The sequence below is a fragment of the Rana temporaria genome, chromosome 8 (genome assembly GCF_905171775.1).
Source record: "Rana temporaria chromosome 8, aRanTem1.1, whole genome shotgun sequence".
In the NCBI taxonomy this organism is placed as follows: Eukaryota; Metazoa; Chordata; class Amphibia; order Anura; family Ranidae; genus Rana; species Rana temporaria.
Window position 1 is genome coordinate 15,506,512 of NC_053496.1, and position 27,071 is coordinate 15,533,582.

General features: G+C 44.2%; 1 protein-coding gene across 1 annotated transcript in view; it reads left to right on the forward strand.

Moving 5' to 3' along the window:
• The window catches only part of LOC120910374 (alpha-1-macroglobulin-like), a 150,196-nt gene that overhangs the window by 38,857 nt on the left and 84,268 nt on the right, over positions 1–27,071 (forward strand). Inside the window, exons 13-17 of the mRNA XM_040322133.1 lie at positions 5,692–5,837; positions 10,005–10,154; positions 14,292–14,459; positions 19,429–19,516; positions 19,631–19,964. Coding sequence (XP_040178067.1) covers positions 5,692–5,837; positions 10,005–10,154; positions 14,292–14,459; positions 19,429–19,516; positions 19,631–19,964 — 886 coding nt within the window. The remainder of the gene's footprint in view (positions 1–5,691; positions 5,838–10,004; positions 10,155–14,291; positions 14,460–19,428; positions 19,517–19,630; positions 19,965–27,071) is intronic.

The following is a 27,071-nucleotide window of genomic DNA, read 5'->3' on the forward strand; positions in this document are numbered from 1 at the left end:
AGCCTGGAAGCGAAAAGGTCTGTGTGAAACGGACCCCAGAGTTCCTGTATTGTCAGGAAAACCGATCTGTCTAACGTCCAATCGCTGGCGTCTGACAGATAACGGGAGTTCCAATCCACCACATAATTGGATACCCCTGGGATATATTCCGCCACTGGCAGAATGTCCTTGGAGAGACAGAAATTCCAGAAGTCGGATGCAATGTCCGCTAGTATCTTGGATTTTGCGCCTCCCAGGTGGTTGATGTACTGCACCGCCGCCACGTTGTCCATGCGTAAGAGAACGCAACATCTGGACCTCCGGGAGAGAAAACTCCTGACGGCAAAGAATGCCGCCAAGAGCTCCAGTGCATTGATGTGAAGAGATGACTCGTCTTCGGACCAAGACCCTCCTGTGGAGGCCTGTCCGCAACGGGCACCCCAGCCCTGTCGGCTCGCATCGGATTCCAGTATGACATCCGGTCGAGAGCTGAAAATGGTTTTGCCATTCCATTCTATGGCGTGCTGGAGCCACCATCGTAACTCCTTTTCTGATTCCGCACAAAGAGAGACTTTGTCCGAATAACCCAGACCCTGTCTCAAATGTAGTGTTTTGAGGCGTTGAAGAGCCCGGTAATGTAGGGGAGCCGGAAAAATAGCCTGGATAGAGGCTGATAACAGTCCGACTATGCGTGCAAGGGTTCTCAATGAAATCTGTCCCTTGCGCAAAACTGTCCTGATTTCTTTCCGAATCAGGGACAGTTTTGATTGTGGTAATCGTAAGACTGCCTGTCTGGTGTCTATTGTGAAACCTAAGAACTCCATCTCCTGAGCTGGAGCTAGTACGGACTTTTTGAGGTTGATAAGGAAACCTAGATTCTCTAACAGCGACACTGCCCACTGTTTGTGTAGCTCGGCCTGCGATTTCGAGTGGGCCATGATTAAGAGGTCGTCTAGATATATTATCAGACGCACCCCTCTGCATCGAAGAGCCGCCACCACGGGCTTCATCATTTTGGTGAAGCACCATGGGGCTGAGGAAAGGCCGAAGGGCAAACAGGTGAACTGCCACATACGGCCCCACCATAGGAACCTTAGAAAAATCTGGGAAGTCTGATGCATGGGAATCGTCAGGTAAGCGTCTTTCAGGTCTATTTTGACCAGCCAATCTCCTTGAGAGAGAAGGTCTCTTAGTAAATGAATGCCTTCCATCTTGAAGTGACGGTACGTCACGAATTGGTTCAACCCTTTTAAATTTATAATCGGCCGATACCCTCCGCCTTTCTTCTTTACTAAGAAAAGGCTGCTGACAAACCCGGGGGTTAAGGGGTCTACTTCCATCACGGCTTGTTTTGCCACCAGATCCTGAATCTCCTCGTCTATGAGACGAGTACTTTGTTCTGAAAACTGAATGGGGTGTGGAAGCGCCGACATGGTTGGGTGAGAAATGAAATCTATGTTGAAACCTATTACCGTCGATAATATCCAGGCGTCTGCCGTAATCGTGTGCCAGACGTGGATAAAATGCCTCAGTCTGCCCCCTATCGGAATGTGAGAGGAAAAATTCTGTGGAACACTTACCAGTGGATGGGCGTGATCTGGGGAAACCTCTGCCCCCGCGTCCTCTCCATGGGCGTCCTCTGGGAGGAAAGAATGGCGCTGGTTGTGCCAGTGGTAGAGCGTATTGCTGCTGCATGGGCGGATAAGGTTGAGCTGCTGCTCTAGGGTAGGCCCTGAAATAATTGTTTCGACCGGCAGATCGGCCTCTTCCTCTGCCGGCCCTGCCAAAAACCTTGGACCCCGAGCCTGATTTTTTCAAAGAAGTCTGAGCCTTGTCTAGACTGTTAAACAGGCCCACAAACCTGTTAATATTTTTCATCAGGTCTTCTCCAAAGAGGAGACCTTCTGCAGAAGGGCCTGGTTCCGATTCTGCCAAATGAGAAAGTTGTGGATCCAATTTCATAAGGATCGACCTGCGACGTTCTACGGCGCAGGCCGTATTGGCTGAGCCTAGTAGGCAAATAGCCCTTTGTGCCCAACCTCGAAGTTGGCCTAAGTCTACTGGGCCCTCAGTGGAAGCTGCCTGCTCCGAAAGGTTTAGGATCTTAGTTAAGGGGCCTAAAAGATCTAGGATGCGATCCTGTATTGATTTAAATGACCGTTCAATGCCTTTTTTGGCTTGTTTGCCAGATTTGGTCAAATATTTTAGCAGCACCGGGTCGATTTCAGGTGTGACTGCTACTTTCCTTGGGATAACGGGTCGTGGGCATTCTGCCCTTAGCTTGTTCCTATTGACCCTATCCAGACTTTTACGTGTCCAATGTTCTATGTACTGGGATACCTGTGGGAGAGGTGTCCAGTCTCCGGATCTAGGGTGAGAAATGCCCTCCGGGTTGAAAAAGGGTTCGCCTAGCGAGTCCAAAATTGTCTCAGCAGGTAAAGCCGAGTTAGCCCCAAGTTCTGTGAACTCCTGTCCAGACTCTCCCAAGTCGGAGTCATAATCCTCTGATTCTGCGATCAGAGAGCTCTCAGAAGCGTTATCTTCTGAGTCCTCATTAAAGGAGTCCGGTTTAGATCTGTGTGAAGATTTAAACTTTTTCTTGGAAAACTCCTTGATAGTCAAGGGTCGTGCACTCTCAGGGTGACTGGGGTGGCAGGCCGTGGGGGGTCCTGCGTCAGGCATAAATTGTACTTCCCCTGCCGGGGAGTCAGGACAAGCGATCAAGTGTTTGCGCTTGTAGAGGGACTTGCCCTTCTTTACTGTCTCAGAATGAGTAGCAATAGTGGTAGAATGGGAGGCTAGGGCTGCTTGGATGGAGCTGCTAATGAGCTCCTGTATTTGGGCAGCCGTTAAAAGCTGTGGGCCCTCAGGGGTTAAACCTGCAGCAGCATTCATGGGCACATTAGGTTCATCTGCCATGATGAATAGTAAAATATATATAGCAATAACAGTTGTAGATACAATAGTATTATTCCAGACTATGGACAGAGAGTCAAATAAGGGTTAATATATTCTAAAGAACCTAGGCAGAAGTGACAAGCAGACCAATCCTAACGAGTGCTCCGCTCAGATTGTAAGGAAGTAATAATAAAAATAATACAAATAATTTGTACAGTAAACTGTACAGCACTACCGCTCTCCTCACCGCCCAGCCGCAGACTAACGTGCGGTGAGGAGAACGATGAATTCAGGCTGCCGCGCAGCCCGAGATCTCGCGAGATCTCGGGTGCGCGGTTGTGATTGGCTGGACGGCGCTGAGGAGAGAGCGCGCGTGAGGTATCGCCCCCCTTCCTCTGCCCACAGCCCGGGAAACTCCGGCTAGTGACAGGGAGGAGGGGGAGCGAGGGGGACAATGGAGGAGACAGCTTTGTCTCTGGGGACAAACAGACACCGCAGCGGTGACGAGTGTCAAACAGCCTCTGAGGAACCAAGGCACAGATAAAAACGCAATAAATAGCGAAATTTAAAGAGACAAAGGTAATTTAAATAAAATAATAGTAAATTAGATTAAATTAAATTAAATTAAATTAAATTAAATTAATGATAAATATAGACATATACAATAAAAGAAGATATTAATAGAGGAAAAACAGATAGGAACACAAGGAAAAAATTGTGACCTATCTACAAATGCTAATAATAGAAAATATAATAACAAAGAAATATGAAGTAATACTTATCTCTGCCATGAGCAGAAAGAAAGAGGAGGATTTACAGTAGCACAGCCCTAGTTATAGGCTCAGTCCCTTAGAGGGCGGGGGTTATACAGACGCTGGGACTGATGGGAAACGTAGTTTTTTCAAGTTTGTTTAATGTAAAAATGTTTCTGCTATGAGCATTAAAGTGGAAAGATTAATGCAAGATATGAGCCTCCTGTCTGATATATAATTCTTAATCGAAATTTAAATAGAAAAAAAAAAATCTATACACTTATTGTTTTTTTTTTTTTACCAAAAATATGTATAAGAATACATCTTGGCCTAAACTGATGAAAATATTATTTTTTACATTTTTTATGATATTTATTATAGCAAAAAATATTGGATTTTTTTTCAAAATGTAAGTTATATTTTTTTGTATATAGCGCAAACAATAAAACTTGCAGAGGTGATCAAATACCACCAACAGAAAGCTCTATTTGTGAGGGGGGGGGGGACATGTTTGTCTACAGCGTCGCACGACTGCTCAATTGTCAGTTAAAGCGACACAGTGCTGTATCCCAAAAAATGGCCTGGTCATTAAGGGGGTAAATCCTTCTGGGGCTTAAGTGGTTAAGCACTCACTCTATATACTTTAACTAATACATATGATGATTGTAGCCTGTGAGGTAACCTCACCTATCTGCTGTTTTTTTGTATGAAACATTACAAACAATGAAAAGTATAAATATGTGGTAAATAATAAAAACTTTAGAAAAAACATATCTGTGCTCTGAAAAAAAATAAATAAGCACAGACATTGGCCCAGATTCACAAAGCACTTACACCGAGGTATATCAAGTTACGCCAACGTAAGTGCAAATGTGCGCCGTCGTATCTGTGCGCAAGACCCACAAACAGAGATGCGCCTAAAAATAGGCTTCACCCTGCCGATGTAACTTGCTTACGCCGGCGTTGAGTGGGTGCACATTTAAGCTGGGCGCATAGTGCTGCTCCCATTGATTAGCCATTCAAACATGCAAATGAGGGAAATACGGTGATTCACAAACCTGTGTGCGCCCGACGCAGGCTACGAGAGGTGCGCGTAAGGCCCCATACAGACGAGCGGACTGTCCGCTGAAATCGGTCCGCCGGACCGTTTTCAGCTGACATGTCCGCCCGGAGATTTCTGTCTGATGGTTGTACACATCATCAGACAGAAATCCGCGCGGACAGACAGCGCGGCGACGTGCGCGACCCTGGAAGGTCAATGCTTACACGCATGCATGGAATTACTTCGACGCATGCGAGGGATGGCGGCCGATCGGACATGTCTGGTGAGTCTGTACAGACGACCGAACATGTCCGACGGACATAGTTCCAGCGGACATGTTTCTTAGCATGCTAAGAAACATTTGTCCGCTGGAAACCTGTCCGATCCGCCGGACATTTGTCAGCGGACCAGTTTCAGCAGACATGTTCGGTCGTCTGTACGAGGCCTAAGTTGTACGTCCGGCGTAAAGTTATGCCCCATAAAGGAGGTGCAACCCAGCAGCAGACATGCAAAGGTCTGCACCAAGGAACACAAGCCGGCGCATTTTACGTTGGACGTGTGTCTGGCTGGGCGTAGGTTATGTTCACGGCGTACGCAGTGATCCGGCGTACTTTAGGCAGTTGTTCCGACGTGGTTGTGAGCAGGCGCAGGGGGATGCATCCACGTCACGGCGCATGCGCAGTTCGTTATAAGTACTTGTCTGGCGCTCGGCCCATCATTTGCATGGGGTCACGCCTCATTTGCATGGGTAACGCCCACTTCCACCTATGCCGGCCTGCGCCTTTGATACCCACGCCACGCTGGTGCAGCGTTGGGAGCACTGGCTTTCTGAATTCAATGCTTGCCTCTCTGCGCTGCGTCGGCGTAGCGTACAGGGGTTACTCTACGGCGGCATAATGTGCGCCGTGCTCTCTGTGAATCTGGGCCTATGCCTTCTTTTTGACCTGCAGCAATTTTCTACAAAATGACAGGTGCACTTTACACAGCACTATTTTTTATATAATGTTGTTTCTCTTTAAGATCTGCATGGAGAAGTGACCCTCAGGCTTCCTGTAAGAGCTGCAGACTCCTCCACCCTTCATGTCCTTGTGTTTATTTTACTCCCAAATGGGGAGATAATAGCGGATTCTGTAAAAATCACAAAGAAGAAATGCTTCAAAAATCATGTAAGTTCTGCGTGTGTATGAGAACCTTAAATAGGTACAATTTATACAGATTGTTAGTAAAGATTCATTATTGTATGTGAGAGATAACCTTGATTGATGAGTGTGCACTGATCAGGAGGCACTGATGAGGCTGCACTGAGTGAGCGAGTGAGTGAAAAATGTATATAGCGCTACACATGCAAACTGAATTGCCTCTGGGCGCTTGTTTGACCACTTCTCCCTTGAGCTCAGAAGAGGTGGGTCTTGATCTTTCTCCTAAAGGCCAAGTGGTTCTCCTCCAACCGAATGGAGGTTGGCAAAGTGTTCCAAAGTCGAGGGCCTTGGACAGCAAATCTTCTTTCTCCTTTGGACTTGTATCTGGTTTTGGGGATTTGGAGTAAATTTTGGTTGGAGGATCGCAGAGCGCGATTGGGGTTGTAGGCTTTTATTTTGTCGCATAGGTATTGGGGGGCATTACCCCAAATACATTTATGCGTTAGACAGAGTGCTTTGAAAGTGATTCTGTCTTTCACTGGTAGCCAGTGAAGGCTTCTCAGTGATGGGGAGATTGATTCCCATGGTTTTTTTCCAGTCACCAGACGCGGGGCCGTGTTCTGAACGACCTGCAGGCGCGTGATTTGGTACTTTGGGAGTCCGAGATAGAGGGCATTTGCATAGTCCAGCCTGGAGTTAACAATTGTTCCCACCACGACTGCTATGTCTTCTTTAGGAATAAATGGAATAAGTCTGCGTAGTAGGCGTAGCAGATGGTGTGATCCGCTGACTACTGACCCTATTTGTGCATCCATTGTCATGTAGGTGTCAAAGAAGACCCAGAGACTTTTGACATTGGTGCTAGGGGTGATGATTTTTCCTAGAATGGGCGGAGGTGTCCAGGTTGTTGCCAGTTGATTCTTCCGATTGGCGTGAAACAGGAGAAGTTCTGTTTTTGAGCCGTTGAGTTTAAGATAACTCTTTGTCAACCAGTTCTCTATCAAAGAGAGACATTTCTCTAGATTGAGATGGTGATCCTTCTTGTTGCAAATACGAAAATACAATTGTGTGTCATCCGCATAGGAGTGGTAGAGCAGCTTTTGGCTGCTGATAATTTTAAAAAGAGGGCGAAGATAGATATTAAACAGCACCGGCGACAGAGGGGATCCTTGAGGGACTCCGCATGACACCGTGAGTTTTTCAGAAGTGAATGGTCCCAGTTTCACTACTTGTGATCGGTTTTCCAAAAAGGAGGAGAACCAGGTCACATTCCGCGATCTTGGCTACTTCAGCTAGCCGAATTAGAAATAGTTTGTGGTCAACCGTATCCAAAGCTGCGCTGAGGTCCAACAGTACTAGAAGACAAGGTTCTCCTTCGTCTGCGGCCTCAAGAGCATCAACCAATATTTTGAGCAATGCTGTTTCTGTCCCGTACCCTGGACGGAAACGCGATTGATAATGATCGAGCAAATTATGGGTGTCTAAATGTTGTTGCAGCTGTTGTACCACCACTTTCTCCATTACCTTGGAGAAAACGTTCAGGCATGTTATGGGACGACGATGTTCAGGGTGTTTGGGGTCAAGGGTGGGTTTCTTTAAGATGGGTTTGATTATCCCTTTTTTTAACAGGGAGGGCACTATGCCTTCCCTGAATGACTGGTTAATCAGCTGCTTGATGGGTGGTGCCAAAAAATCGGCACATTCCTTCAGCAGTCGGCACATTCCTTCAGCACTGATGAGCATTGATAGGTGGCACTGATAAGCTGCACAGAGAGGTGGCACTGATAGGCGCCACTGATGGGCTCTGATGAGTGGCACTGATGGGCACTGATAGGTGGCTCTGTGCATTATTAGGTGGTACTGATGGGCACTGATAGGTGGCACTGGGCATTATTAGGTGTTACTGATGGGCACTGATGGGTGGCACTGGGCATTATTATCAAAAAATTGTGTAAAAAATGCGCCAATTGTAAATGCAAATAAAGTGCAAATGTGTAAACTATTATTTGGCCTGAATTGGTTCATTAGGCTCAACCCAAAAACATAACCATGTCCAATTAAAGACGACTGTGAAGCAGCTTGCTGTAATCAGAGGTACATGGAAGCAAATCTTCATCTAATATTTCAGCCAAACAGACGGAAAATGACATACAGAGGGGCCGCCTACCGGATCTTTAGGATCTCTATCACGGAGATCATGTGAGCTCTAGTGTTGAGCAGAATATGCCATATTCGATTTCGCGATATATCTCGAATATATATTTGAATATTCGAGATATATTCGCTAAATTCGAATATTCGTGATATTTTATCGAAATTAAATTATTGCGATTTTTCGCTATTGCGAATGCGAAAATAATTGCGATTTTTTGATAACTGCGGTAGGAGCACTCTGATTGGCTCAGAATATTTGTGATATTTTATCGAAATATCGCAACATGCGAATGCGATATTTATTGCGCAATTTCGAGAAATGCTGGAGGAGCGCTCTGATTGGCTCAGAATATTCGTGATATTTTATCGAAATATCGCAACATGCGAATGCGATATTTATTGCGCAATTTCGACAAATGCTGTAGGAGCGCTCTGATTGGCTCAGAATATTCGTGATATTTTACAATACAAAATAATTGCGAATATTCGGCAAATGCGGAAGGAGCACTCTGATTGGCTCAGAATATTCTTGATATTTTACAATACAAAATAATTGCGAATATTCGGCAAATGTGGAAGGAGCACTCTGATTGGCTCAGAATATTCTTGATATTTTACAATACAAAATAATTGCGAATATTCGGCAAATGCGGAAGGAGCACTCTGATTGGCTCAGAATATTCTTGATATTTTACAATAGAAAATAAAAAGTGTTTTGCATTGGTGGTGATTCTTTACTCTATCCATCTGTCACAGCCGTTTGTCAATCAAACACCTTGAAGATTGAACACGTTCATGCTGCATGCTTTGGACTTTTTTTCACTTCACATATCAAAGACATTTTTATGAAAGATTATTTTTCTATTATTGGGACTATATTTCTTTATATATTTGTTTCACTGTGTATTTCACAAGTTATTTGCGCTTGCTTATTTTATAATTTGCCCACATGTCTTGTCACTAGACATATTTTTTATTCTTGTAGAGCGACTCCATTTTCTGTCTTGTATTAAATTATGTTGTATAACATTTTTGAGTTGCTGCTGTATTCTCCCCTTTTTTAAGGTATGCGCAATTTTTTCCTTCTTACAAAAAATAATAATATCAAACATACAAATATTCATAACATACACATACACAAAGCCCCCCCCTTTTGCATCAGAGACAATCAGAGTTCTCCTACCACAGTTATCGAAAATTCGCAATCATTTTCGCATTCGCAATAGCGAAAAATCGCAATTTTTTTTTTTCAATTTGGCAACATAAAAGGATCGCCTCAGCTTAGCTACTCGGCCCAGGGTCTCTAATCATACCAGCAATGCTTTTAGACGTCGATAGGATGTGATCTGTTTTAAAAATCAAATTGAAAAAATGCGAATATTCGGAATTGCGAATATTCACCGCGAAATTCGAAATATAGCGCGATTTCTCGAATATGCTATATTCGAGTCGAATATTCGCAATGCGAATATTCGTGAGCAACACTAGTGAGCTCAGCATGTAATACGCTGCGCCCATCTATTTCTATGTGAATCTGCCCGTGTGTTTTTTTTTGAGTGCGGCTGTCCATCCCATTTTTCCTTATATCAATTGCTTCGTGCATTGCCAGCACCCTTGATTTCCTGAACCGTTGCTGATTTTCCCAACACACCCACCTGGAGCGGTTACTCCCTTCCCTCTATAAGTGTCCACCAGTGGCACCTATCAGTGCAGCCTATGAGTGCCCATCAATGCCACCTATCAGTGCCCATCAGTGCCGCCTATAAGTGTCCACCAGTGCCACCTATCAGTGCCGCCTATGAGTGCCCATCAGTGCCACCTATCAGCGCACATCAGTGCTGCTTATCAGTTCCGCCTATCAGTGCTGCATATAAGTGCCTCATCGTCAGTGCCACCTCATTAGTGCCCGTGAAGAAAAAACGTACTTATTTACTATGTTTACAGAGGAGACAAAAAAGACTAACTTTATCTGAGCCTCTCTAGCAATGTATTCTAGGGGGGTGCCACACTTTTATTTATTTATTTTATTTATTCATTCAGGTGGAAGTCGGTTTCTCCCCAGATGAGGTCCTCCCGGGATCAGATGTGTCTCTCCAGGTTCAGGCTGCTCCTGGCTCCCTCTGTGGTCTTAGGGTGGTGGATCAGAGTGTGGTGTTAATGAAACCAGAAGCTGAGCTGACTGTTGATAAAGTAACCTTCACATATACTTTGCATTTTATCTAATACTAGTGATGACTTCTACACACTTATTATAACATGTATACTGCATTAGGCAGCAAGCTTAAAGTGGTTACAACCCTCACATATACTAGGGTGACCACATTTCCAAACTACCATTCAGGGACACCCTCCCTTCCCAAAAATCAGCTTGTGCTGTAACGAATCACAGCACAGTGATTTGACACAAGAGGCAGGATTTATGATTTTTCCAATCACAAGCAGGGGGCGGGACTGTGCTCCTCCAGGCATTCCTGGCCAGGGCAGTACGTAAAGCGGTGATGTGGCGGCCTTTTTTGGGGGCATCAGATTGGCCCTGGGGGGTGACTGCGTCAATTTCATTCCAGGACACTGTATTGTCCTGGAATGAATGTGCCCGGGACAGACCTGCAAAATGTGGGACTGTCCCGGGCAATCCGGGACACGTGGTCACCCTAACATATACCCAGTGAAGTGACTATCCATTGAGAGATCGTCCATTGAGAGAACCATGCCATGGCCATGACTCCCGCGCACATGCGCGGGAGTTATGTTTTTGTGGTTCGGCCAGTCAAACAGCCGAAGCTCGTGAACCCGGAAGGAAGACCAGGGGAAGATGGAAGCCCTGTCAGTGGTGACAGCGCACCACTGGAGGGCTTCGTTCTAAGGTAAGTCTTTCATTGAGTGCTAGTATGAGTTGCATACTAGCACATTCTTCAATTTTCTTTTAGGGGTTTACTACTGCTTTAAGCACTTCAGCCGGGGAAGGATTTGCCCCATTAATGGCCAGGCCATTTTTTGCGATACGGAACTGCGTCGCGTTAACTGACAATTGGGCGGTCATGCATCACTGTACCCAAACAAAATGTCCCTTTTTCCCCCACAAATAGAACTTTATTTTGGTGTTGTTTGATCACCTCTGCGTTTTAATTTTTTTGCGCTGTTACACAAAAAAAGACCAACAATTTTGAAAAAAAAAATGTTTTCGAAAATAATGCCCCCCCCTCCCCCAAAAATAAAAAAATAAATAAAAATGTCTTCATCAGTTGTATTTTGCTACATATTTTGGGTAAAAAAAAAATACAATAAGCATATATTGATTGGTTTGCTCAAAGGTTATAGCGTCTTGAAAATAGGGGATCAATTTAAGGCATTGTTATTATTATTATTTTCTTACTAGTAATGGCGGTGATTAGCAATTTTTAGTGGGACTGTGACATTGCGGCGGACACATCAGACACTTTTGACACTTTGTTGGGACCATTGACATTTATACAGTGATAAGTGCTATACAAATGCACTGATTACTGTATAAATGACACTGGTAGGAAAAGGGTTAACACTAGGAGGCGATCAAGGGGTTAACTGTAGGGGAAAGGGACTGCCTGGAGGAGGAGAGAGAACGCTGTTCCTGATCACTAGGAACAGACAATCACACTGTACTCCCCTGACAGAACGGGGATCTGCTTTGTATACATTGACAGATCCCCGTTCTGCCTCTCTGTGGAGCGATCACAGGTGGCTGGCGGACATCGTGGCCACTGGCCACGCGCATCAGCTCCTGCGCCGTGCCACGGAGGGAATATTTCTTCAGTTTCAGGTGCATGCCCATTCAGCTCCGCTCGCATGTTCTTCTGCCTTGGCTCAAGTCCTGGCCAGTCACCTGCCTGCTTATCTCCTTGCCTTCCCTGGCGGAGTGATCTTCCTCCGCTCCCCACCCAGTAGTAGCCGGGGCCTGAGAATGAGACTTGACAGGCTGTGAGGCGGGCGGTGGCCACGGGTAGAGAGTCGCTGATTGCTGCCGTTACTAGTAAAAAGAAAAAATATCTCCCCGGATTTCATTTTAAAAATCTGGTCACGTTACCAAGATGGCCACCAGAGTCACATGGGCTGTCACCAGGGGCGGACTCACAATTCGGGCTCTCGGGCACTGTCCGAGGGCTTCATGCCACTAGGGGACCCCATCAGGGTTGCCAGCCTCAGTAAAACCAGGGACAGTATGTAAAAATCTGTGTTTTTTTTAAATCCCAAGACTATAGCTGCCTCGCCTCTCCAGTACCTTTTCAGTGTGTGTATGTGAATTCTGTGTGTGTATAATGTATGTGTGTGGCCCCATAATCGGATTGCCTGTGGGCCCCATAATCTCCTATTGCCTGGGGGCCCCATAATCTCATATTTCCCGGGGGCCCCATAATCTCCTATTGCCTGGGGGCCACATAATCTCCTATTTCCCAGAGGCCCCATAAGTTGTCAGTCTGCCCCTGGTTGTCACCATCCAACCGTATTACTGCCCCAGTGACCCAGGAAACCATAGAGAAACCATGTTCCTCCTGACTTCCTTTTCTGCATTGCCGTTGCGGTTGAGCACCACCTGCAGTGGAGAAAACAGACTGCACCTGCCTACAACCATGAAACATGTTACACACTAAACATGAGTATAACTTGATCCAAAATGTGAAGTTATCCTTTAGCTCTCGTGAACAAAGAATTCTGTAATAACAAATAAGACTCTTTGAGAATTTTTATTGCAATTGGGGGTTAAAGTGACAAGTGCTTTTGCGCTAAAATGTATCCTAAATGAGTGAATCCACCAAAAATATATAGTGCAGCAAAACCTAATTATGTTTACATGACATAAAACAGGAATATAAATAAATGGTGATTCTGCGCAACATATCACACTAATGGAATAGTGATATCACATAAGCAAGATAAATGTAAGAGCTGACAAATAATCAGCATATAGTATTAAATGCAAAGAGAATAGTGAGTCCAAATATAAATATATATATACTCAAATAGTGAATAGTGAGTCCAAAATATATAATACTCATAAGGCGAATGTGCAAAAATATATAAAGAATATTGTGCAAAAAAAACGGAATGGAAGTTCAATCCCAATAGTAAACACAAATCAGCTGTCAGGGCAGATATTCTGAATGCACTGGATGAAGGTGAGCACCAGCTCTATGGTGTGAGTGCACGGCCGTGCGATAGAAGATAAACCAGATCCCTGGCTGAGCTCCCGGGACTCTTACCTCTCAGCCCTCCTAAATGGGCATTGATGTACAGGTCACTCGCAGCCTTCTATGGGTGGTCCCTGATGTTTCCTCTCTTGATATGATGGATCCTTCCTTAATTGGGACAGATGCTCCTCGAAACCAGATGGATGATGTGGGTTATAAGAGAGAGAGAGAGGGGACTCCCATGGTGAGGTAACGTTTGGTGCAGGTAAAATATGTTTATTGAGGAAAAACCTGCACTTACATTAAAAGAAAAATAAAAGTGCAACGAGGAAACAAACAAGCGGCGTTTGAATCGCCAGCTTACGTCACTCCGGGTGTACGTCCGGAGTGAATTGGAGGACGTACACCCGGAGTGACGTAAGCTGGCGATTCAAACGCCGCTTGTTTGTTTCCTCGTTGCACTTTTATTTTTCTTTTATGTAAGTGCAGGTTTTTCCTCAATAAACATATTTTACCTGCACCAAACGTTACCTCACTATGGGAGTCCCCTCTCTCTCTCTCTTATAACCCACATCATCCATCTGGTTTCGAGGAGCATCTGTCCCAATTAAGGAAGGATCCATCATATCAAGAGAGGAAACATCAGGGACCACCCATAGAAGGCTGCGAGTGACCTGTACATCAATGCCCATTTAGGAGGGCTGAGAGGTAAGAGTCCCGGGAGCTCAGCCAGGGATCTGGTTTATCTTCTATCGCACGGCCGTGCACTCACACCATAGAGCTGGTGCTCACCTTCATCCAGTGCATTCAGAATATCTGCCCTGACAGCTGATTTGTGTTTACTATTGGGATTGAACTTCCATTCCGTTTTTTTTGCACAATATTCTTTATATATTTTTGCACATTCGCCTTATGAGTATTATATATTTTGGACTCACTATTCACTATTTGAGTATATATATATTTATATTTGGACTCACTATTCTCTTTGCATTTAATACTATATGCTGATTATTTGTCAGCTCTTACATTTATCTTGCTTATGTGATATCACTATTCCATTAGTGTGATATGTTGCGCAGAATCACCATTTATTTATATTGCAATTGGGGGTTGTTATTATTCTTTAAAAAAAAAAGAGACCTTATTCATGTTTATTTTACAGGTTCATGCCCTCTTCTATGAATTTGATTTTCCCTTCCAACTCGGTTTTATCGGAAGTATTGGTGTTCCAGATGGTGAACCCCGCCGTTGCCGCAATCGTCCCGGAGAATATCATCAGTTTCCCTTTGGAATTTTGATTGCTGAGGATGAAATCCAAAAAGTTTTTATGGTACTGTTGGAAACCATAAGGTTTAATATGTTTTTCAATTTTCACGGGGGGGGGGGAATTTTCAGTGTACATTCTATGATGATTGCAGTACGTCTACTTTTAGTTAGGGTGGTGTTTGATTCCTGAAGTTAGGGTAGTGTTTGATTCCTGATGTTAGGGTGGTGTTTGATTCCTGACGTTAGGGTGGTGTTTGATTCCTGACTTTTCGTTAGGGCGGTGTTTGATTCCTGACTTTTAGGTAGGGCGGTGTTTGATTCCTGACTTTTAGTTAGGGTGGTGTTTGATTCCTGACTTTTCATTAGGGCGGTGTTTGATTCTTGACTTTTCGTTAGGGCGGTGTTTGATTCCTGACTTTTCGTTAGGGCGGTGTTTGATTCCTGACTTTTCGTTAGGGCGGTGTTTGATTCCTGACTTTTCGTTAGGGCGGTGTTTGATTCCTGACTTTTAGTTAGGGTGGTGTTTAATTCCTGACTTTTCGTTAGGGCGGTGTTTGATTCCTGACTTTTCGTTAGGGCGGTGTTTGATTCCTGACTTTTCGTTAGGGCGGTGTTTGATTCCTGACTTTTCGTTAGGGCGGTGTTTGATTCCTGACTTTTCGTTGGGGTGGTGTTTGATTCCTGACTTTTCGTTAGGGCGGTGTTTGATTCCTGACTTTTCGTTAGGGCGGTGTTTGATTCCTGACTTTTCGTTAGGGCGGTGTTTGATTCCTGACTTTTCGTTAGGGCGGTGTTTGATTCTTGACTTTTCGTTAGGGCGGTGTTTGATTCCTGACTTTTAGTTAGGGTGGTGTTTAATTCCTGACTTTTCGTTAGGGCGGTGTTTGATTCCTGACTTTTCGTTAGGGCGGTGTTTGATTCCTGACTTTTCGTTAGGGCGGTGTTTGATTCTTGACTTTTCGTTAGGGTGGTGTTTGATTCCTGACTTTTCGTTAGGGTGGTGTCCATGGGTATTAAGCACTTCAGTATACCCAGTATTAAGTTGAATGACTCAAGGTGAGAGTGCAATTCTGTCAAGAGGCAGTAATCCTTTATTTCAAATAGGAAGGGGAAAACTGCTGCTCCAGGTGAGTGCACTGTGCAATCAATGCTCCCTCAGAACCAAATGGGTGCCGGCAATGCACAAAGCAAAACTTGAAGAGGAGATATGGACAGCCGCACACCAAAAAAACTTAAATAGGTAGCCTTTAATGGTAAAAGGAAAAAAGCACTACAAAGCACAGCAAGCAGTGGGGTATATAGTTGATGCGTTTCGCACTAGGATTCAGTGCTAAGTCAAATCCTTTATTACAAGTGGGGGGGAAGTAGGAAGAGGATTATCACGGTGCTTACAAATAATAATGGAAACCAAGTATAAATAAAAGCATTGAAGTTTAATAGAGACAAGATTAAAAACCAAACAAGGCCATTTGTTGAATAATATTTAACATTTCATTAGGATGGTGGTCATATGGCGAAAGTTCATGTTAAACAGGAATCTCGTGTTTGTATATTAACCGGACATGTTTCGCCTAGTAGCTTCATCAGGGGAAATAAGAACCAACCAAAGAGTACACAAGACTCTACAAAATATACAAAAGACACAAAATAAACACAATATATCAAATACAGATATACAACAATGCATATGAAACAAAGTTACATCATTTGCCAATGTCCGCCCCAATAGAAGGGGAGCTTACCGCCTCAGGATTCCCAAAGAGGACCACTGCCAGGAAAAGGACCACCCAAAAAAGGGGGAAGGCACATGACAGTGCTTTAAATTCTAATCACAGGCTAAAAGATTGTTGACAAATTTTATATTTTATTTTTGGCACTTGTAGAAAACATGAAATTAATTTAAAAGGTAATGTTTAGTAACATTATAGGGGAGCCCAAGACAATTTTTTTTAAGAGCTAGCCACGTCTGCATAGTAGATCCCCAAAGACTTCCATTGGACCCTTTCCAGAGCATCTCCAGCTTTGGGAGATGTTCTCTAAAGAAATCTACTGTATATGGAGATCTACTGTACAGGCGCAGCTAAAGCACAGATGTTCACCTAAGGATGTAAACAATTCAGGAGGCCATAGCCATGGGATCAAGTTAAATATGCATCTACGGAGGGGGTGTGTGTGGGTATTTTTGCTCGAGAGGGTTCAAAAAGGATAAGTGCTCTTCAGGGCTGTCTTAATGAAAGGGCACACCTGCTGCTCAGTGATTGCAGTATTCTAATCTGCATCTCCCCAAGGTAATACATAAAACCTGGCCTGTTAGTGGGCCCTGAGGACAGGGTTGATGACCACTGCTATAATGAACACATACCTACACAATTAATGGTTGTTACCTGCCTAGTGCTTAGCTTTAACCACTTAAGGACCGCCTAACGCCCATATAGAATGGCACGGCTGGGCACAATCACGTACCTGTACGTCCTCCTTAAGTGCCCAGCCGTGGGTGGCGCGCGCCGCAGGCACGCGCCGGCGAGCTGGTCCGAAGCTCCGTGACCGCGGCGGGACCCGCGGACCCGATCGCCGCCACAGTCCCGCGATCATTTACAGGAGATGAAGAACGGTGAGAGGTGTGTGTAAACACACCATCCCTGTTCTTCACAGTGGCGCTGTCATTGATCGTCTGTTCCCTGATATAGGGAAAGACGATCAATGATGTCACACATCCAGCCCCGCCCCCCTATAGTTAGAAACACATATGAGGTCACACTTAACCCCTTCAGCACCCCCCTAGTGGTTAACTCCCAAACTGCAATTGTCATTTTCACAGTAATGCATTTTTATAGCACTTTTTGCTGTGAAATTACAATGGTCTCAAAAATGTGTCAAAATTGTACGAAGTGTCCGCCATAATTTCGCAGTCACGAAAAAAATCGCTGTTCGCTGCCATTAGTACTAAAAAAAAAAAATATATATTAATAAAAATGCAATAAAACTATCCCCTATTTTGTAAACGCTATAAATTTTGCGCAATCGATTAACGCTTATTGCGATTTTTTTTACCAAAAATATGTAGAAGAATACGTATCGGCCTAAACTGAGGAAAAAAAATGTTTTTATATATTTTTGGGGGATATTTATTATAGCAAAGAATATTGCATTTTTTTTTAAAATTGTCGCTCTATTTTTGTTTATAGCGCAAAAAATAAAAACCGCAGAGGTGATCAAATACCACCAAAAGAAAGCTCTATTTGTGGGAAAAAAAGGACGCCAATTTTGTTTGGGAGCCACGTTGCACGGCCACGCAATTGTCAGTTAAATCGACACAGTGCCGACTCGCAAAAAGGGACCTGGTCCTTTACCTGCATATTGGTCCAGGTCTTAAGTGGTTAAAGTAAATTGAGTGTACTTTCTAATATTTAGGACTCCAGAGGCAAGATACACTCACCAGCATTGTGGGGTCTGTCTCAGAAATGTGGTTAGTGTAAAGCTAAAAGATTGTACAGTGGTACCTTGGATTACGACCATTATTCATTCCAGAAGAATGCTTGTAATCCAAAGCACTCGTATATCAAAGCGAGTTTTCCCATAGGAAATAATGGAAACTCAGATAATCCGTTCCATAGCCACTGCTATTGTATGCACTACCGCATGTGGCCAGAGGTGGGGGGGCGCTGGAGACCACTTGGAGACCACTTGGAGATCGCAAGACGAGCAGGGCTTAAGCCAATGGGGTGTGCAGTACCGCATTTGGCCAGAGGTGCTGGGGCGCCGTAGACTCTGAGCAGCTCAGAGCCGCTTGGATGCAGTCGGAGACAGTTGTAGAAAAGTGTTTCCGAGTGCATTCGAGCGGCTCTAAGTCACTGGTGCCCCCCGCACCTCTGCCCAAATGCGACACTGCACACCCCATTGGCTTGAATCCTGCTCGTCATGCGAGACAACGCTCGCAATCCGAGTCAGCATCTAAAAAAAATAATAGCTCGTATTGCGAAAAGCTCGTAAACCGCATTACTCGCAATCCAAGGTATTACTGGATCTTTCATAATAATTACTTTTTAGCTGTAAAATCCAACAACAAGAGTACAATTACCCAATAAAAGACTCCACGGTTGGGTAGAGTTTGGAACCAATCAAATGGATATTTTACCCCCAGTGTCCCCCATGCTATTCAAGGAGTTAACAGGAGATTTAGTCCATTTGAGGTAATAATTTTTTTAGGGCTGTGCAAATTAACTTTTAATTAATCGATTAATCTTTAATTTTTTTGATCGATCAAAATCTTTTTGATCGATTAAAATTCTTTTGCTTAGTACTCACCTCTCCACCGGCTTCTGAGCCTTCAGGGAGTTCCACTTCAGGCTGTTACACTTCCCTCTATTACTTTCCTCTATAAATCTGGGATTCTACAGCCATCCACTGGGAGTTGTGATAGTTCCCTTCATGGGACATCTACATGCCGACGGACTGATGTTAACCCCTCCTCATCTGGATTCAGCAGTGGTATCGTTGTACACATTTTTATACCAGTATCATACTTAGCTACATGTTTTTATGACTGCTTTTGGTACCGTTTGGTATTACTCGCACCATTTTTACAGTTTATGTAGCTACATCGATTTTATCTCCAGTGCAATATTTATTTGGTTACCTACTTGAAGACTATAAAAGTTTTAATGCTATTCCCATCGAGCGCTGCCTTTGTGTGTTTTTTGTATCCTGCTATCCATTTTTCCAGTGGTTGGTAGCTGCACTGGGAATCAGCCTGCAAGGAGATCAGCTAAAAGTAGTTGGATCTGTATGTGCGTTATATTAGTCGATTAATCGATTATTTTATAATCTCAGGTTCATTTTGCTCCGGTCGGGACATCTGATGTGTTGTAACGATTATATTTCTTGTACACTTGTGGAAAATATTAATAAAGACGAATTTAAAAAAAAAAAAAAAACGATTAATCGAACAAAAAAATTTTGATCAGTAACAGCCCTACATTTTTTGCGAACATTTAACTTACCGTTAAATTGTTAATTTTTTTTTTTAATTACAGGACATGAGTTTGAATATTATAACAAGTGCTCCAACTACAAAACCTTTGCTGTGTCCTGATTCGTTGGATTTGGAGGCGGATGATCCAGGTAATAGAGACATTTATTTTCTAAGGGGACATGATTGCATGCCTTTCTCATTAAGAAACATTTGTTGCTTATAATATTTAAAACAAACTTCAATTTTTTTTTACTTTTGTGCAGGCCTAGATTTTTTGGGAGTAGGACCTGGCTTTGGAGTAGGACCTGGCTTTGGAGTAGGACCTGGTTTTGGAGTAGGACCTGGCTTTGGAGTAGGACCTGGCTTTGGAGTAGGACCTGGCTTTGGAGTAGGACCTGGTTTTGGAGTAGGACCTGGTTCTGGAGTCGGTGGAGTCGGTGGAGTCGGTGGAGCTGGATTAGGAATTGGGGCAGGGTCAATGATACCAGGGGGAGTACCATCATTTAATGCTCTCCCTGGCATCTCAACTCTAACAAACCCGGAGTTTATTAGGAAATACTTTCCTGAGACCTGGATATGGGAGCTGATGCCAGTTGGGTAAGTCACCGTCTCTGATTAATAAATATAAAGCCAATTATATCTTCAGTATCATAATTAGTAATGAGTCCTTCCTTTTAGAATTGTTGCAGGCAGTGGGGGCGCCAGGGGGTGCATGGGTGGGCTATGGCACCACAAAAATGTTGTTAGCACTACCATCAGCAGCTTGAGCCTACAGAACTCAATCACTGCAGCCAGGGCCAGATTAAGAACATCATGGGCCTGGTGCTGAGGATTTTGGTGGGGCCTGACATGAACGCAGCCCGGCCAAGGCAAGTGACCAAAGGCACAGAACCCAGAAGGAAGACCGGGTGAAGATGGAAGCGCCCGGGCCCCGCCGGATCCATCACATCGCAGCACTGGAGGGCTCAGTCTGAAAATTTAAGTGTACACTAATGTGCTAATATGCTGTGCATACTTGTACGTTGTGGCATAACCTACCCCAGGGCCTCTAAAAAGTAGTAATGTCAGGAATGTTTACTACCACTTTAATATCACAGGATCCCAGGAGCCTCTCATGGGGCCCCTACTGACCCAGTGGCAGTGCACAGTTGCCAACATTTAAAAAATATTTTCAGGGACACTTTTTTTTTTACAAGTGCTATATTTAGAGTAGCTGAGATCCCTGATGTTCCTCTATACATCACAGTAGTATTCACACAATTAAATGAGTACTAATAATGGGGCAGAACAAATATGAGAACTGAGATTTCCTTTAGTTGAACTAACAAAAGTGTGCCCATTCTAGAGCTGGTAACATTGAGGATAGTCAGTATAATTTTAAAGAACAGTTTTTGTGGGTAAGCGACATAGGGGAGGAGTATGGACAGTATATAAGTGGGAAGTATGTGCAGGTGAGGGAGAGGAATGTGGAGGGTCTAACAGTGGGCACTATGTACAGGAGAGGAGTGCAAAGGGTACGGCAAAAGGCACTATGTACAGGAGAGGAGTGTGAAGGGTATGACAATGGGCAGTATGTACAGGAAGAGTGAGGGGGTATGACAGAGGGTAGTACGTACCAGAGAGAAGTGTGGAGGGTATGATGGGGCAGTATGTACAGGAGAGGAATGTGGACGGTATGATAGTGGGCACTATGTATAGGAGAGGAGTGTGGAGGGTATGACAGTCAACACTATGTATAGGAGAGGAGTGTGGTGGGTATGCCAGTGGGCACTATGTATAGGAGAGGAGTGTGGAGGGTATGACAGTGAGCAGTATGTACAGGAGAGGAGTGTGGAGGGTGCGACAGTGGGCACTATGTACAGGAGAGAAGTGTATGACAGCAGGCACTATGTACAGGAGAGGAGTGTGAAGGGTATGACAGTGGGCGCTCTGTATAGGAGAGGAGTGTGGAGGGTATGACAGTGGGCACTGTGTACAGGAGAGGAGTGTGTAGGGTATGACAGTGAGCACTATGTGTAGGAGAGAAGTGTGGAGAGTATGACAGTGGGCACTATGTAAAGGAGAGGAGTGTGGAGAGTATGACAGTGAGCACTATGTACAGGAGTGGAAGGATATTTAGGGAGTAGTGGTTAAGCGGATCATACATGGATTGAAATTACGCCAATTATGCAGAGACCAGCCATAGTCGATCTATGTATGGGCTAGCTGGTTTTACACAAGTCAATCTATTAATCGACTTGAGTACAACCAGCCTGTTAGGTTTTTCCCAAAACAATCAGTGCTGCCAGCTATAGTTAGCAACACTGATCATTGTACGCACTGGCAGAACACAATAACACTGCAGGAGTGATTCCCCCATCCACAGGTCAGCAGGTTAGAGGGTGTGTGGGGACAGGCTGGGGAGAGATACTAGTCAGTGGCTGGGTAGGCACTGGTAGTATCAGAGCCAGATACACACAGGTTACATACGCCACGATCGTTAGAGCGAGAACAATAATTCTAGTACTAGACCTCCTCTGTAACTCTAAACATGTAACCTAAAAAAATGTAAAGCATCGCTTAGGATACCAAAAAAAATCGTGCTAACTTAACTAACTAGTGTTTTTTTTTTAATGTATGAAACACTTTTTTTCCAAAAACACATGTTTGAAAAATTGCTGCGCAAATACCGTGCTAGAGCTGCACAATTAATCGTTAAAAAAAAATTGTGATCTCGATTCAACCCCCCTGACGATCTTCAATGCAGAGTTTGCCGATTCTTTCATATAACAAGTGGAGAGACTTTCAGCTGTCAAAAGAAAATATCTGGGCAGTCTGCCAAGTTTTTAACAGGAAACATTGTAACTGACACTTCCTTCTTAGATCAAAGGGATACACTTCTGTGTGTAAAGAACAAATCTGGGCAGTCTGCGAAGTTTGTAAACAAAATGAAACATTGTAACCAACTAACATTGTAACTAAATTTAACCACTTAAAGTCCAACACTTGTTTCTTAAGTTAAAAAGCAATATTATTTGCTAGAAAATTACTTGGAACCGCCAAACATTATATATATTTTAGCAGAGACTCTAGGGAATACAATGGCTATTGCTGCAATATGTTATGTCACACTGCATTTTCCCACTTCAATGAATAATAAAAACCATAAAAACAAAACAGTGAAGTTAGCCCATTTTTAATGTGACAGATGATGTTACCCTGCAACAATCGTGAGATCTATCTTCTAAGCAAAAAAATTGCAATTCTCATTTTATCCAGAATCGTGCAGCTCTACACCGCGCAACATAAAAAGTGCAAAGACCACCATAGAGTAATTTTCTAGCAAAAAACAAATGATGATTTTTACATGTAGTAGAGAAGTGTCAGAATTGGCCTGGGTGGCAAGGGGTAATTACCATGAGTAATATACAAATAATTATTATAAGCCCTGCGATCCTATCAGTCTGCTGCAATGTGTCAGCTTGTATTTATATTGGCTGCTCTGAATGTAGCTTCTGACAGGCTGTGCAAGCAGGCCCGTATCTCCGGAACCATAAATGATAGCCGTCCCATATTTTAACCAGTTGTGGGGTAGGTATTCCCCTGCCTACAACCCAAATGTGGGGTTTCTGTGACCTCTGGTCGTCGAGCTACAACCCCCCAAAGTCGATCTTTTTTTTTTTTTTCTGATTTTTTTTTTTGGGCAAATTAGCCTATCTTGAGAAAGGGGCCTGGAGCTGCAGCTCCATCAGCCCCCTTGTTAATCCGGCCCTGACTGCAGCTGCTAATTACTATACTTCTCTAAACCCCACATAATAATTGTACAGTGGAACCTTGGATTGCGAGCATTATCCGTTCCAGGAGAATGCTTGTAATCCAAAGCACTCGCATATCAAAGCGAGTTTTCCCATGGAAGTCAATGGAAACGAAGATAATTTGTTCCGCATTGACTTCTATGGCAGCAATACCGCATGTGGCCAGAGGTGGGAGGGGGTGCCGGAGAGCCTCAGAAATGCTTGGGGACAGCTTGGCTGAGTGTAAACAAAGCTTCCCCGTTCTTCACTGTGGCACCGTCGCTGATCGCTGATCGCCGCCATTAGTAGTAAAAAAAAAAGAATCAATAAAAATGCAATAAAACTATCCCCTATTTTGTAAACGCTATAAATTTTGGGCAAACCAATCGAGAAACGCTTATTTCGATTTTTTTTTTACCAAAAATAGGTAGAAGAATACGTATCGGTCTAAACTGAGGAAAACAATTTTTTTTTATATATTTTTGGGGGATATTTAACATAGCAAAAAGTAAAAAATATTGCATTTTTTTCAAAATTGTCGCTCTATTTTTGTTTATAGCGCAAAAAATAAAAACCGCAGAGGTGATCACATACCACCAAAACAAAGCTCTATTTGTGGGAAAAAAAGGGACGCCAATTTTGTTTGAGAGCCACGTCGCACGACCGCGCAATTGTCAGTTGAAGCGACGCAGTGCCGAATCGCAAAAACTATTTTGAAAAAAAAAAAAAGATATTTTTGACTTTTTACTATAATAAATATGCCCACAAAAAATAAAATCTTCTGCTTAGACCAATACGATTTCTTCTACATATTTTTGGTAAAACAATCCCTATAAGCGTATATTGATTGGTTATCGTGTCTACAACCTACCGGATAGCTTTAGGGACTTTTATTTCATTTTTATTGTTTTTACTGGTAAAAAAAATTGCAATAAGCGAATATTGATTGGTTTGCGAAAAAGTTATTGGCCCGGATTCACATACAACGGCGCATATATATGCCGCCGTAGCGTATCTCCTTTACGCTACGCCGACGCAGCGCAGAGAGGCAAGCACTGGATTCACAAAGCCAATGCAGCCAAAACTGCGCTGGGTTTCCAAGGCGTAAGCCGGCGTATGTGGAAGTGGGCGTGAGCCATGCAAATTAAGTGTGATCCCATGCAAATGATGGGCCGAGCGCCAGACAGATACGAATCGCCAACTGCGCATGCGCCGTCCCGTGGAGGCATCCCAGTGCGCATGCTCACAATCACGTCGGAACAACTGCCTAAGATACGTCGGATCACTGCCTACGGCGTGAACATAACCTACGCCTAGTCCTATTCACGTCCTATGTAAACAACGTAAAATACATCGGCTTGTGTTCCCTTTGCATGGATGCTGCTGAGTTACATCTCCTTTATGGGGCATAACTTTGCGCCGGACTTATGACTTTACGCGCACTGCGTCGGACGGACGTACGTTCATGAATCGGTGTATCTCCCTCATTTGCATATGTGAATAGAAAATCAATGGGAGAGCCAAATACGTCCAGCGTAAATATGCGCCCACTCTACCCCGGCGTAGGCAAGTTGCGTCGTTGGGAGTCAGGAGCACAGATACGACGGCGCATATTTGCACTTACGCGGCGTATCTCGAGATACGTCGGTGCAAGTGCTTTGTGAATCCGGGCCATAGCGTCTACAAAATAGGGGATAGATTTATGGCATTTTTATTATAATTATTGGCCCGGATTCAGATACAATTGTGTATCTATCGGCGGGCATAACGTATCTCAGATACGTTACGCCGCCGTAAATTAGGGCGCAAGTTCCGTATTCAGAAAGAACTTGCGCCCTAAGTTAAGGCAGGGTAGCGTATGTGGTCCGGCGTAAGCCCGCGGAATTCAAATTCTCCATGCAGTGGGTGTGTTGTATGGTAATGATGGCTGACCCCACGTAAATGACGTTTTTGCCCAGTCCTATTCGCGAACGACTTACGCAAACAACGTATTAGACGGAAAATTTTACGCTGGCCCGACGTCCATACTTAACATAGGATACGCCTCATATAGCAGGGGTAACTTTACGCCGGAAAAAGCCTAGCGTAAACGACGTAAAAAAATGCGCCGGACGTTTCTGAATCAGCGTATCTACCTAATTTGCATATTCCTCGCGTAAATCTACGGAAGCGCCACCTAGCGGCCAGCGTAAATATGCAGCCTAAGATACGACGGTGTAAGAGACTTACGCCGGTCGGATCTTAGGGAAATCTATGCGTAACTGATTCTACGAATCAGGCGCATAGATACGACCCCGCAACTCAGAGTTACGACGGCGTGTCCGGAGATACGCTGCCGTAACTCCTATCTGAATCTGGGCCATCATTTTTTTACTAGTAATGGCGGCGATCAGTGATTTTTAGCGGGGCTGCGACATTGCAGCAGACAGATCTTTTCTACTTTTTGCTATAATACATAGCCCAAAAATATATAAAAAAAAACAAATTTATTCATCAGTTTAGGCCAATATGTATTTTTCTACATATTTTAGTTAAAAAAAAAATCGCAATAAGCGTATATTGATTGGTTTGCGCGAAAGTTATCGCGTCTACAAACTATGGGATAGATTTAGGGACTTTTATTATTTTTTAATTGTTTTTTTTTACTGGTAATGGCGGCGATCTGCGATTTTTAACAGGACTGCGACATTGCAGCAGACAGATCTGACCCCAAATGACACTTTTTGGGGACCAGTGACATTATTACATTGATCAGTGCTATAAAAATTCACTGATTAATGTAAAAATTACACTGGCAGGGAAGGGATTAACACTAGGGGGCGATCAAGGGGTTAAGTGTGTTCCCTGGGTGTGTTCTAACTGTAGGGGGAATGGGCTGCCAGGGACATGACAGAGATCACTGGGAACAGAAGATCTCTGTCATGTAACTAGGCAGAACGGGGAAATGCCTTGGGCCAGATTCAAGAAGCTATTGCGCCCGCGCAACCATAGGTTGCGCGGCGCAATAGCTGTTTTGCTCCCGCGTAGCGAATGCCCCTGATTCAGGAACATCGCTGCGCGGACTGCAGCCTAGGATATGACAGGCATAAGCCTCCTTATGCCTCCATATCTCAGGCTGCATTCTTGCGTTGTCCGCTAGGGGGCGCGGCCATTGTGATCGGCGTATAGTATGCAAATTGCATACTACCACCGATTCACAAAAGTTGCGCGGGCCCTGCGCATGCAAGGTACGGAGTTTCCGTACGGCGACTTTAGCGCAAGGTTGCTCCTGCTATAGCAGGGGCAGCCAATGCTAAAGTATAGCCGCCCTTCCCGCTCGTGAAATTTAAATTTCACGTCGTTTACGTAAGTGATTCGTGAATGGCGCTGGACGCCATTCACGTTCACTTAGAAGCAAATGACGTCCTTGCGACGTCATTTGCCGCAATGCACGTCGGGAAAGTTTCCCGACGGAGCATGCGCTGTTCGCTCGGCACGGGAGCGCGCCTAATTTAAATGATTCCCGCCCCCGGCGGGATCATTTACATTAGGCGCCCTTACGCCGGGCTATTTAGCATAGCGCCCGCGCAATTTACGGAGCTACTGCTCCGTGAATCGCGGGCATATCAAAATATTTGCGTGGGCGCAGAGCAAAAATCGTTGCCCTTTGCCCACGCAAATATTGCGCGGATCTACCTGAATCTGGCCCCTTGTGTATTGATCTGTGATATATCCGGTGTCCAGCTGGCACCCGCTACAGATGAGCCTGTGATCCAGGAACGTGTGCCATGGGCAGGGCTTTTTTTTCAGCAGGAACGCGGGGGAACACAGTTCCGACACCTCCCGAACTGAATGTATGTAATGAAATAGAAAAATCCTCCCAGTGGGGAGAAAAAACACTGCGCTAACACAATATAAATATTTGACCGTGAAAATAAATCCTAAATCAAAT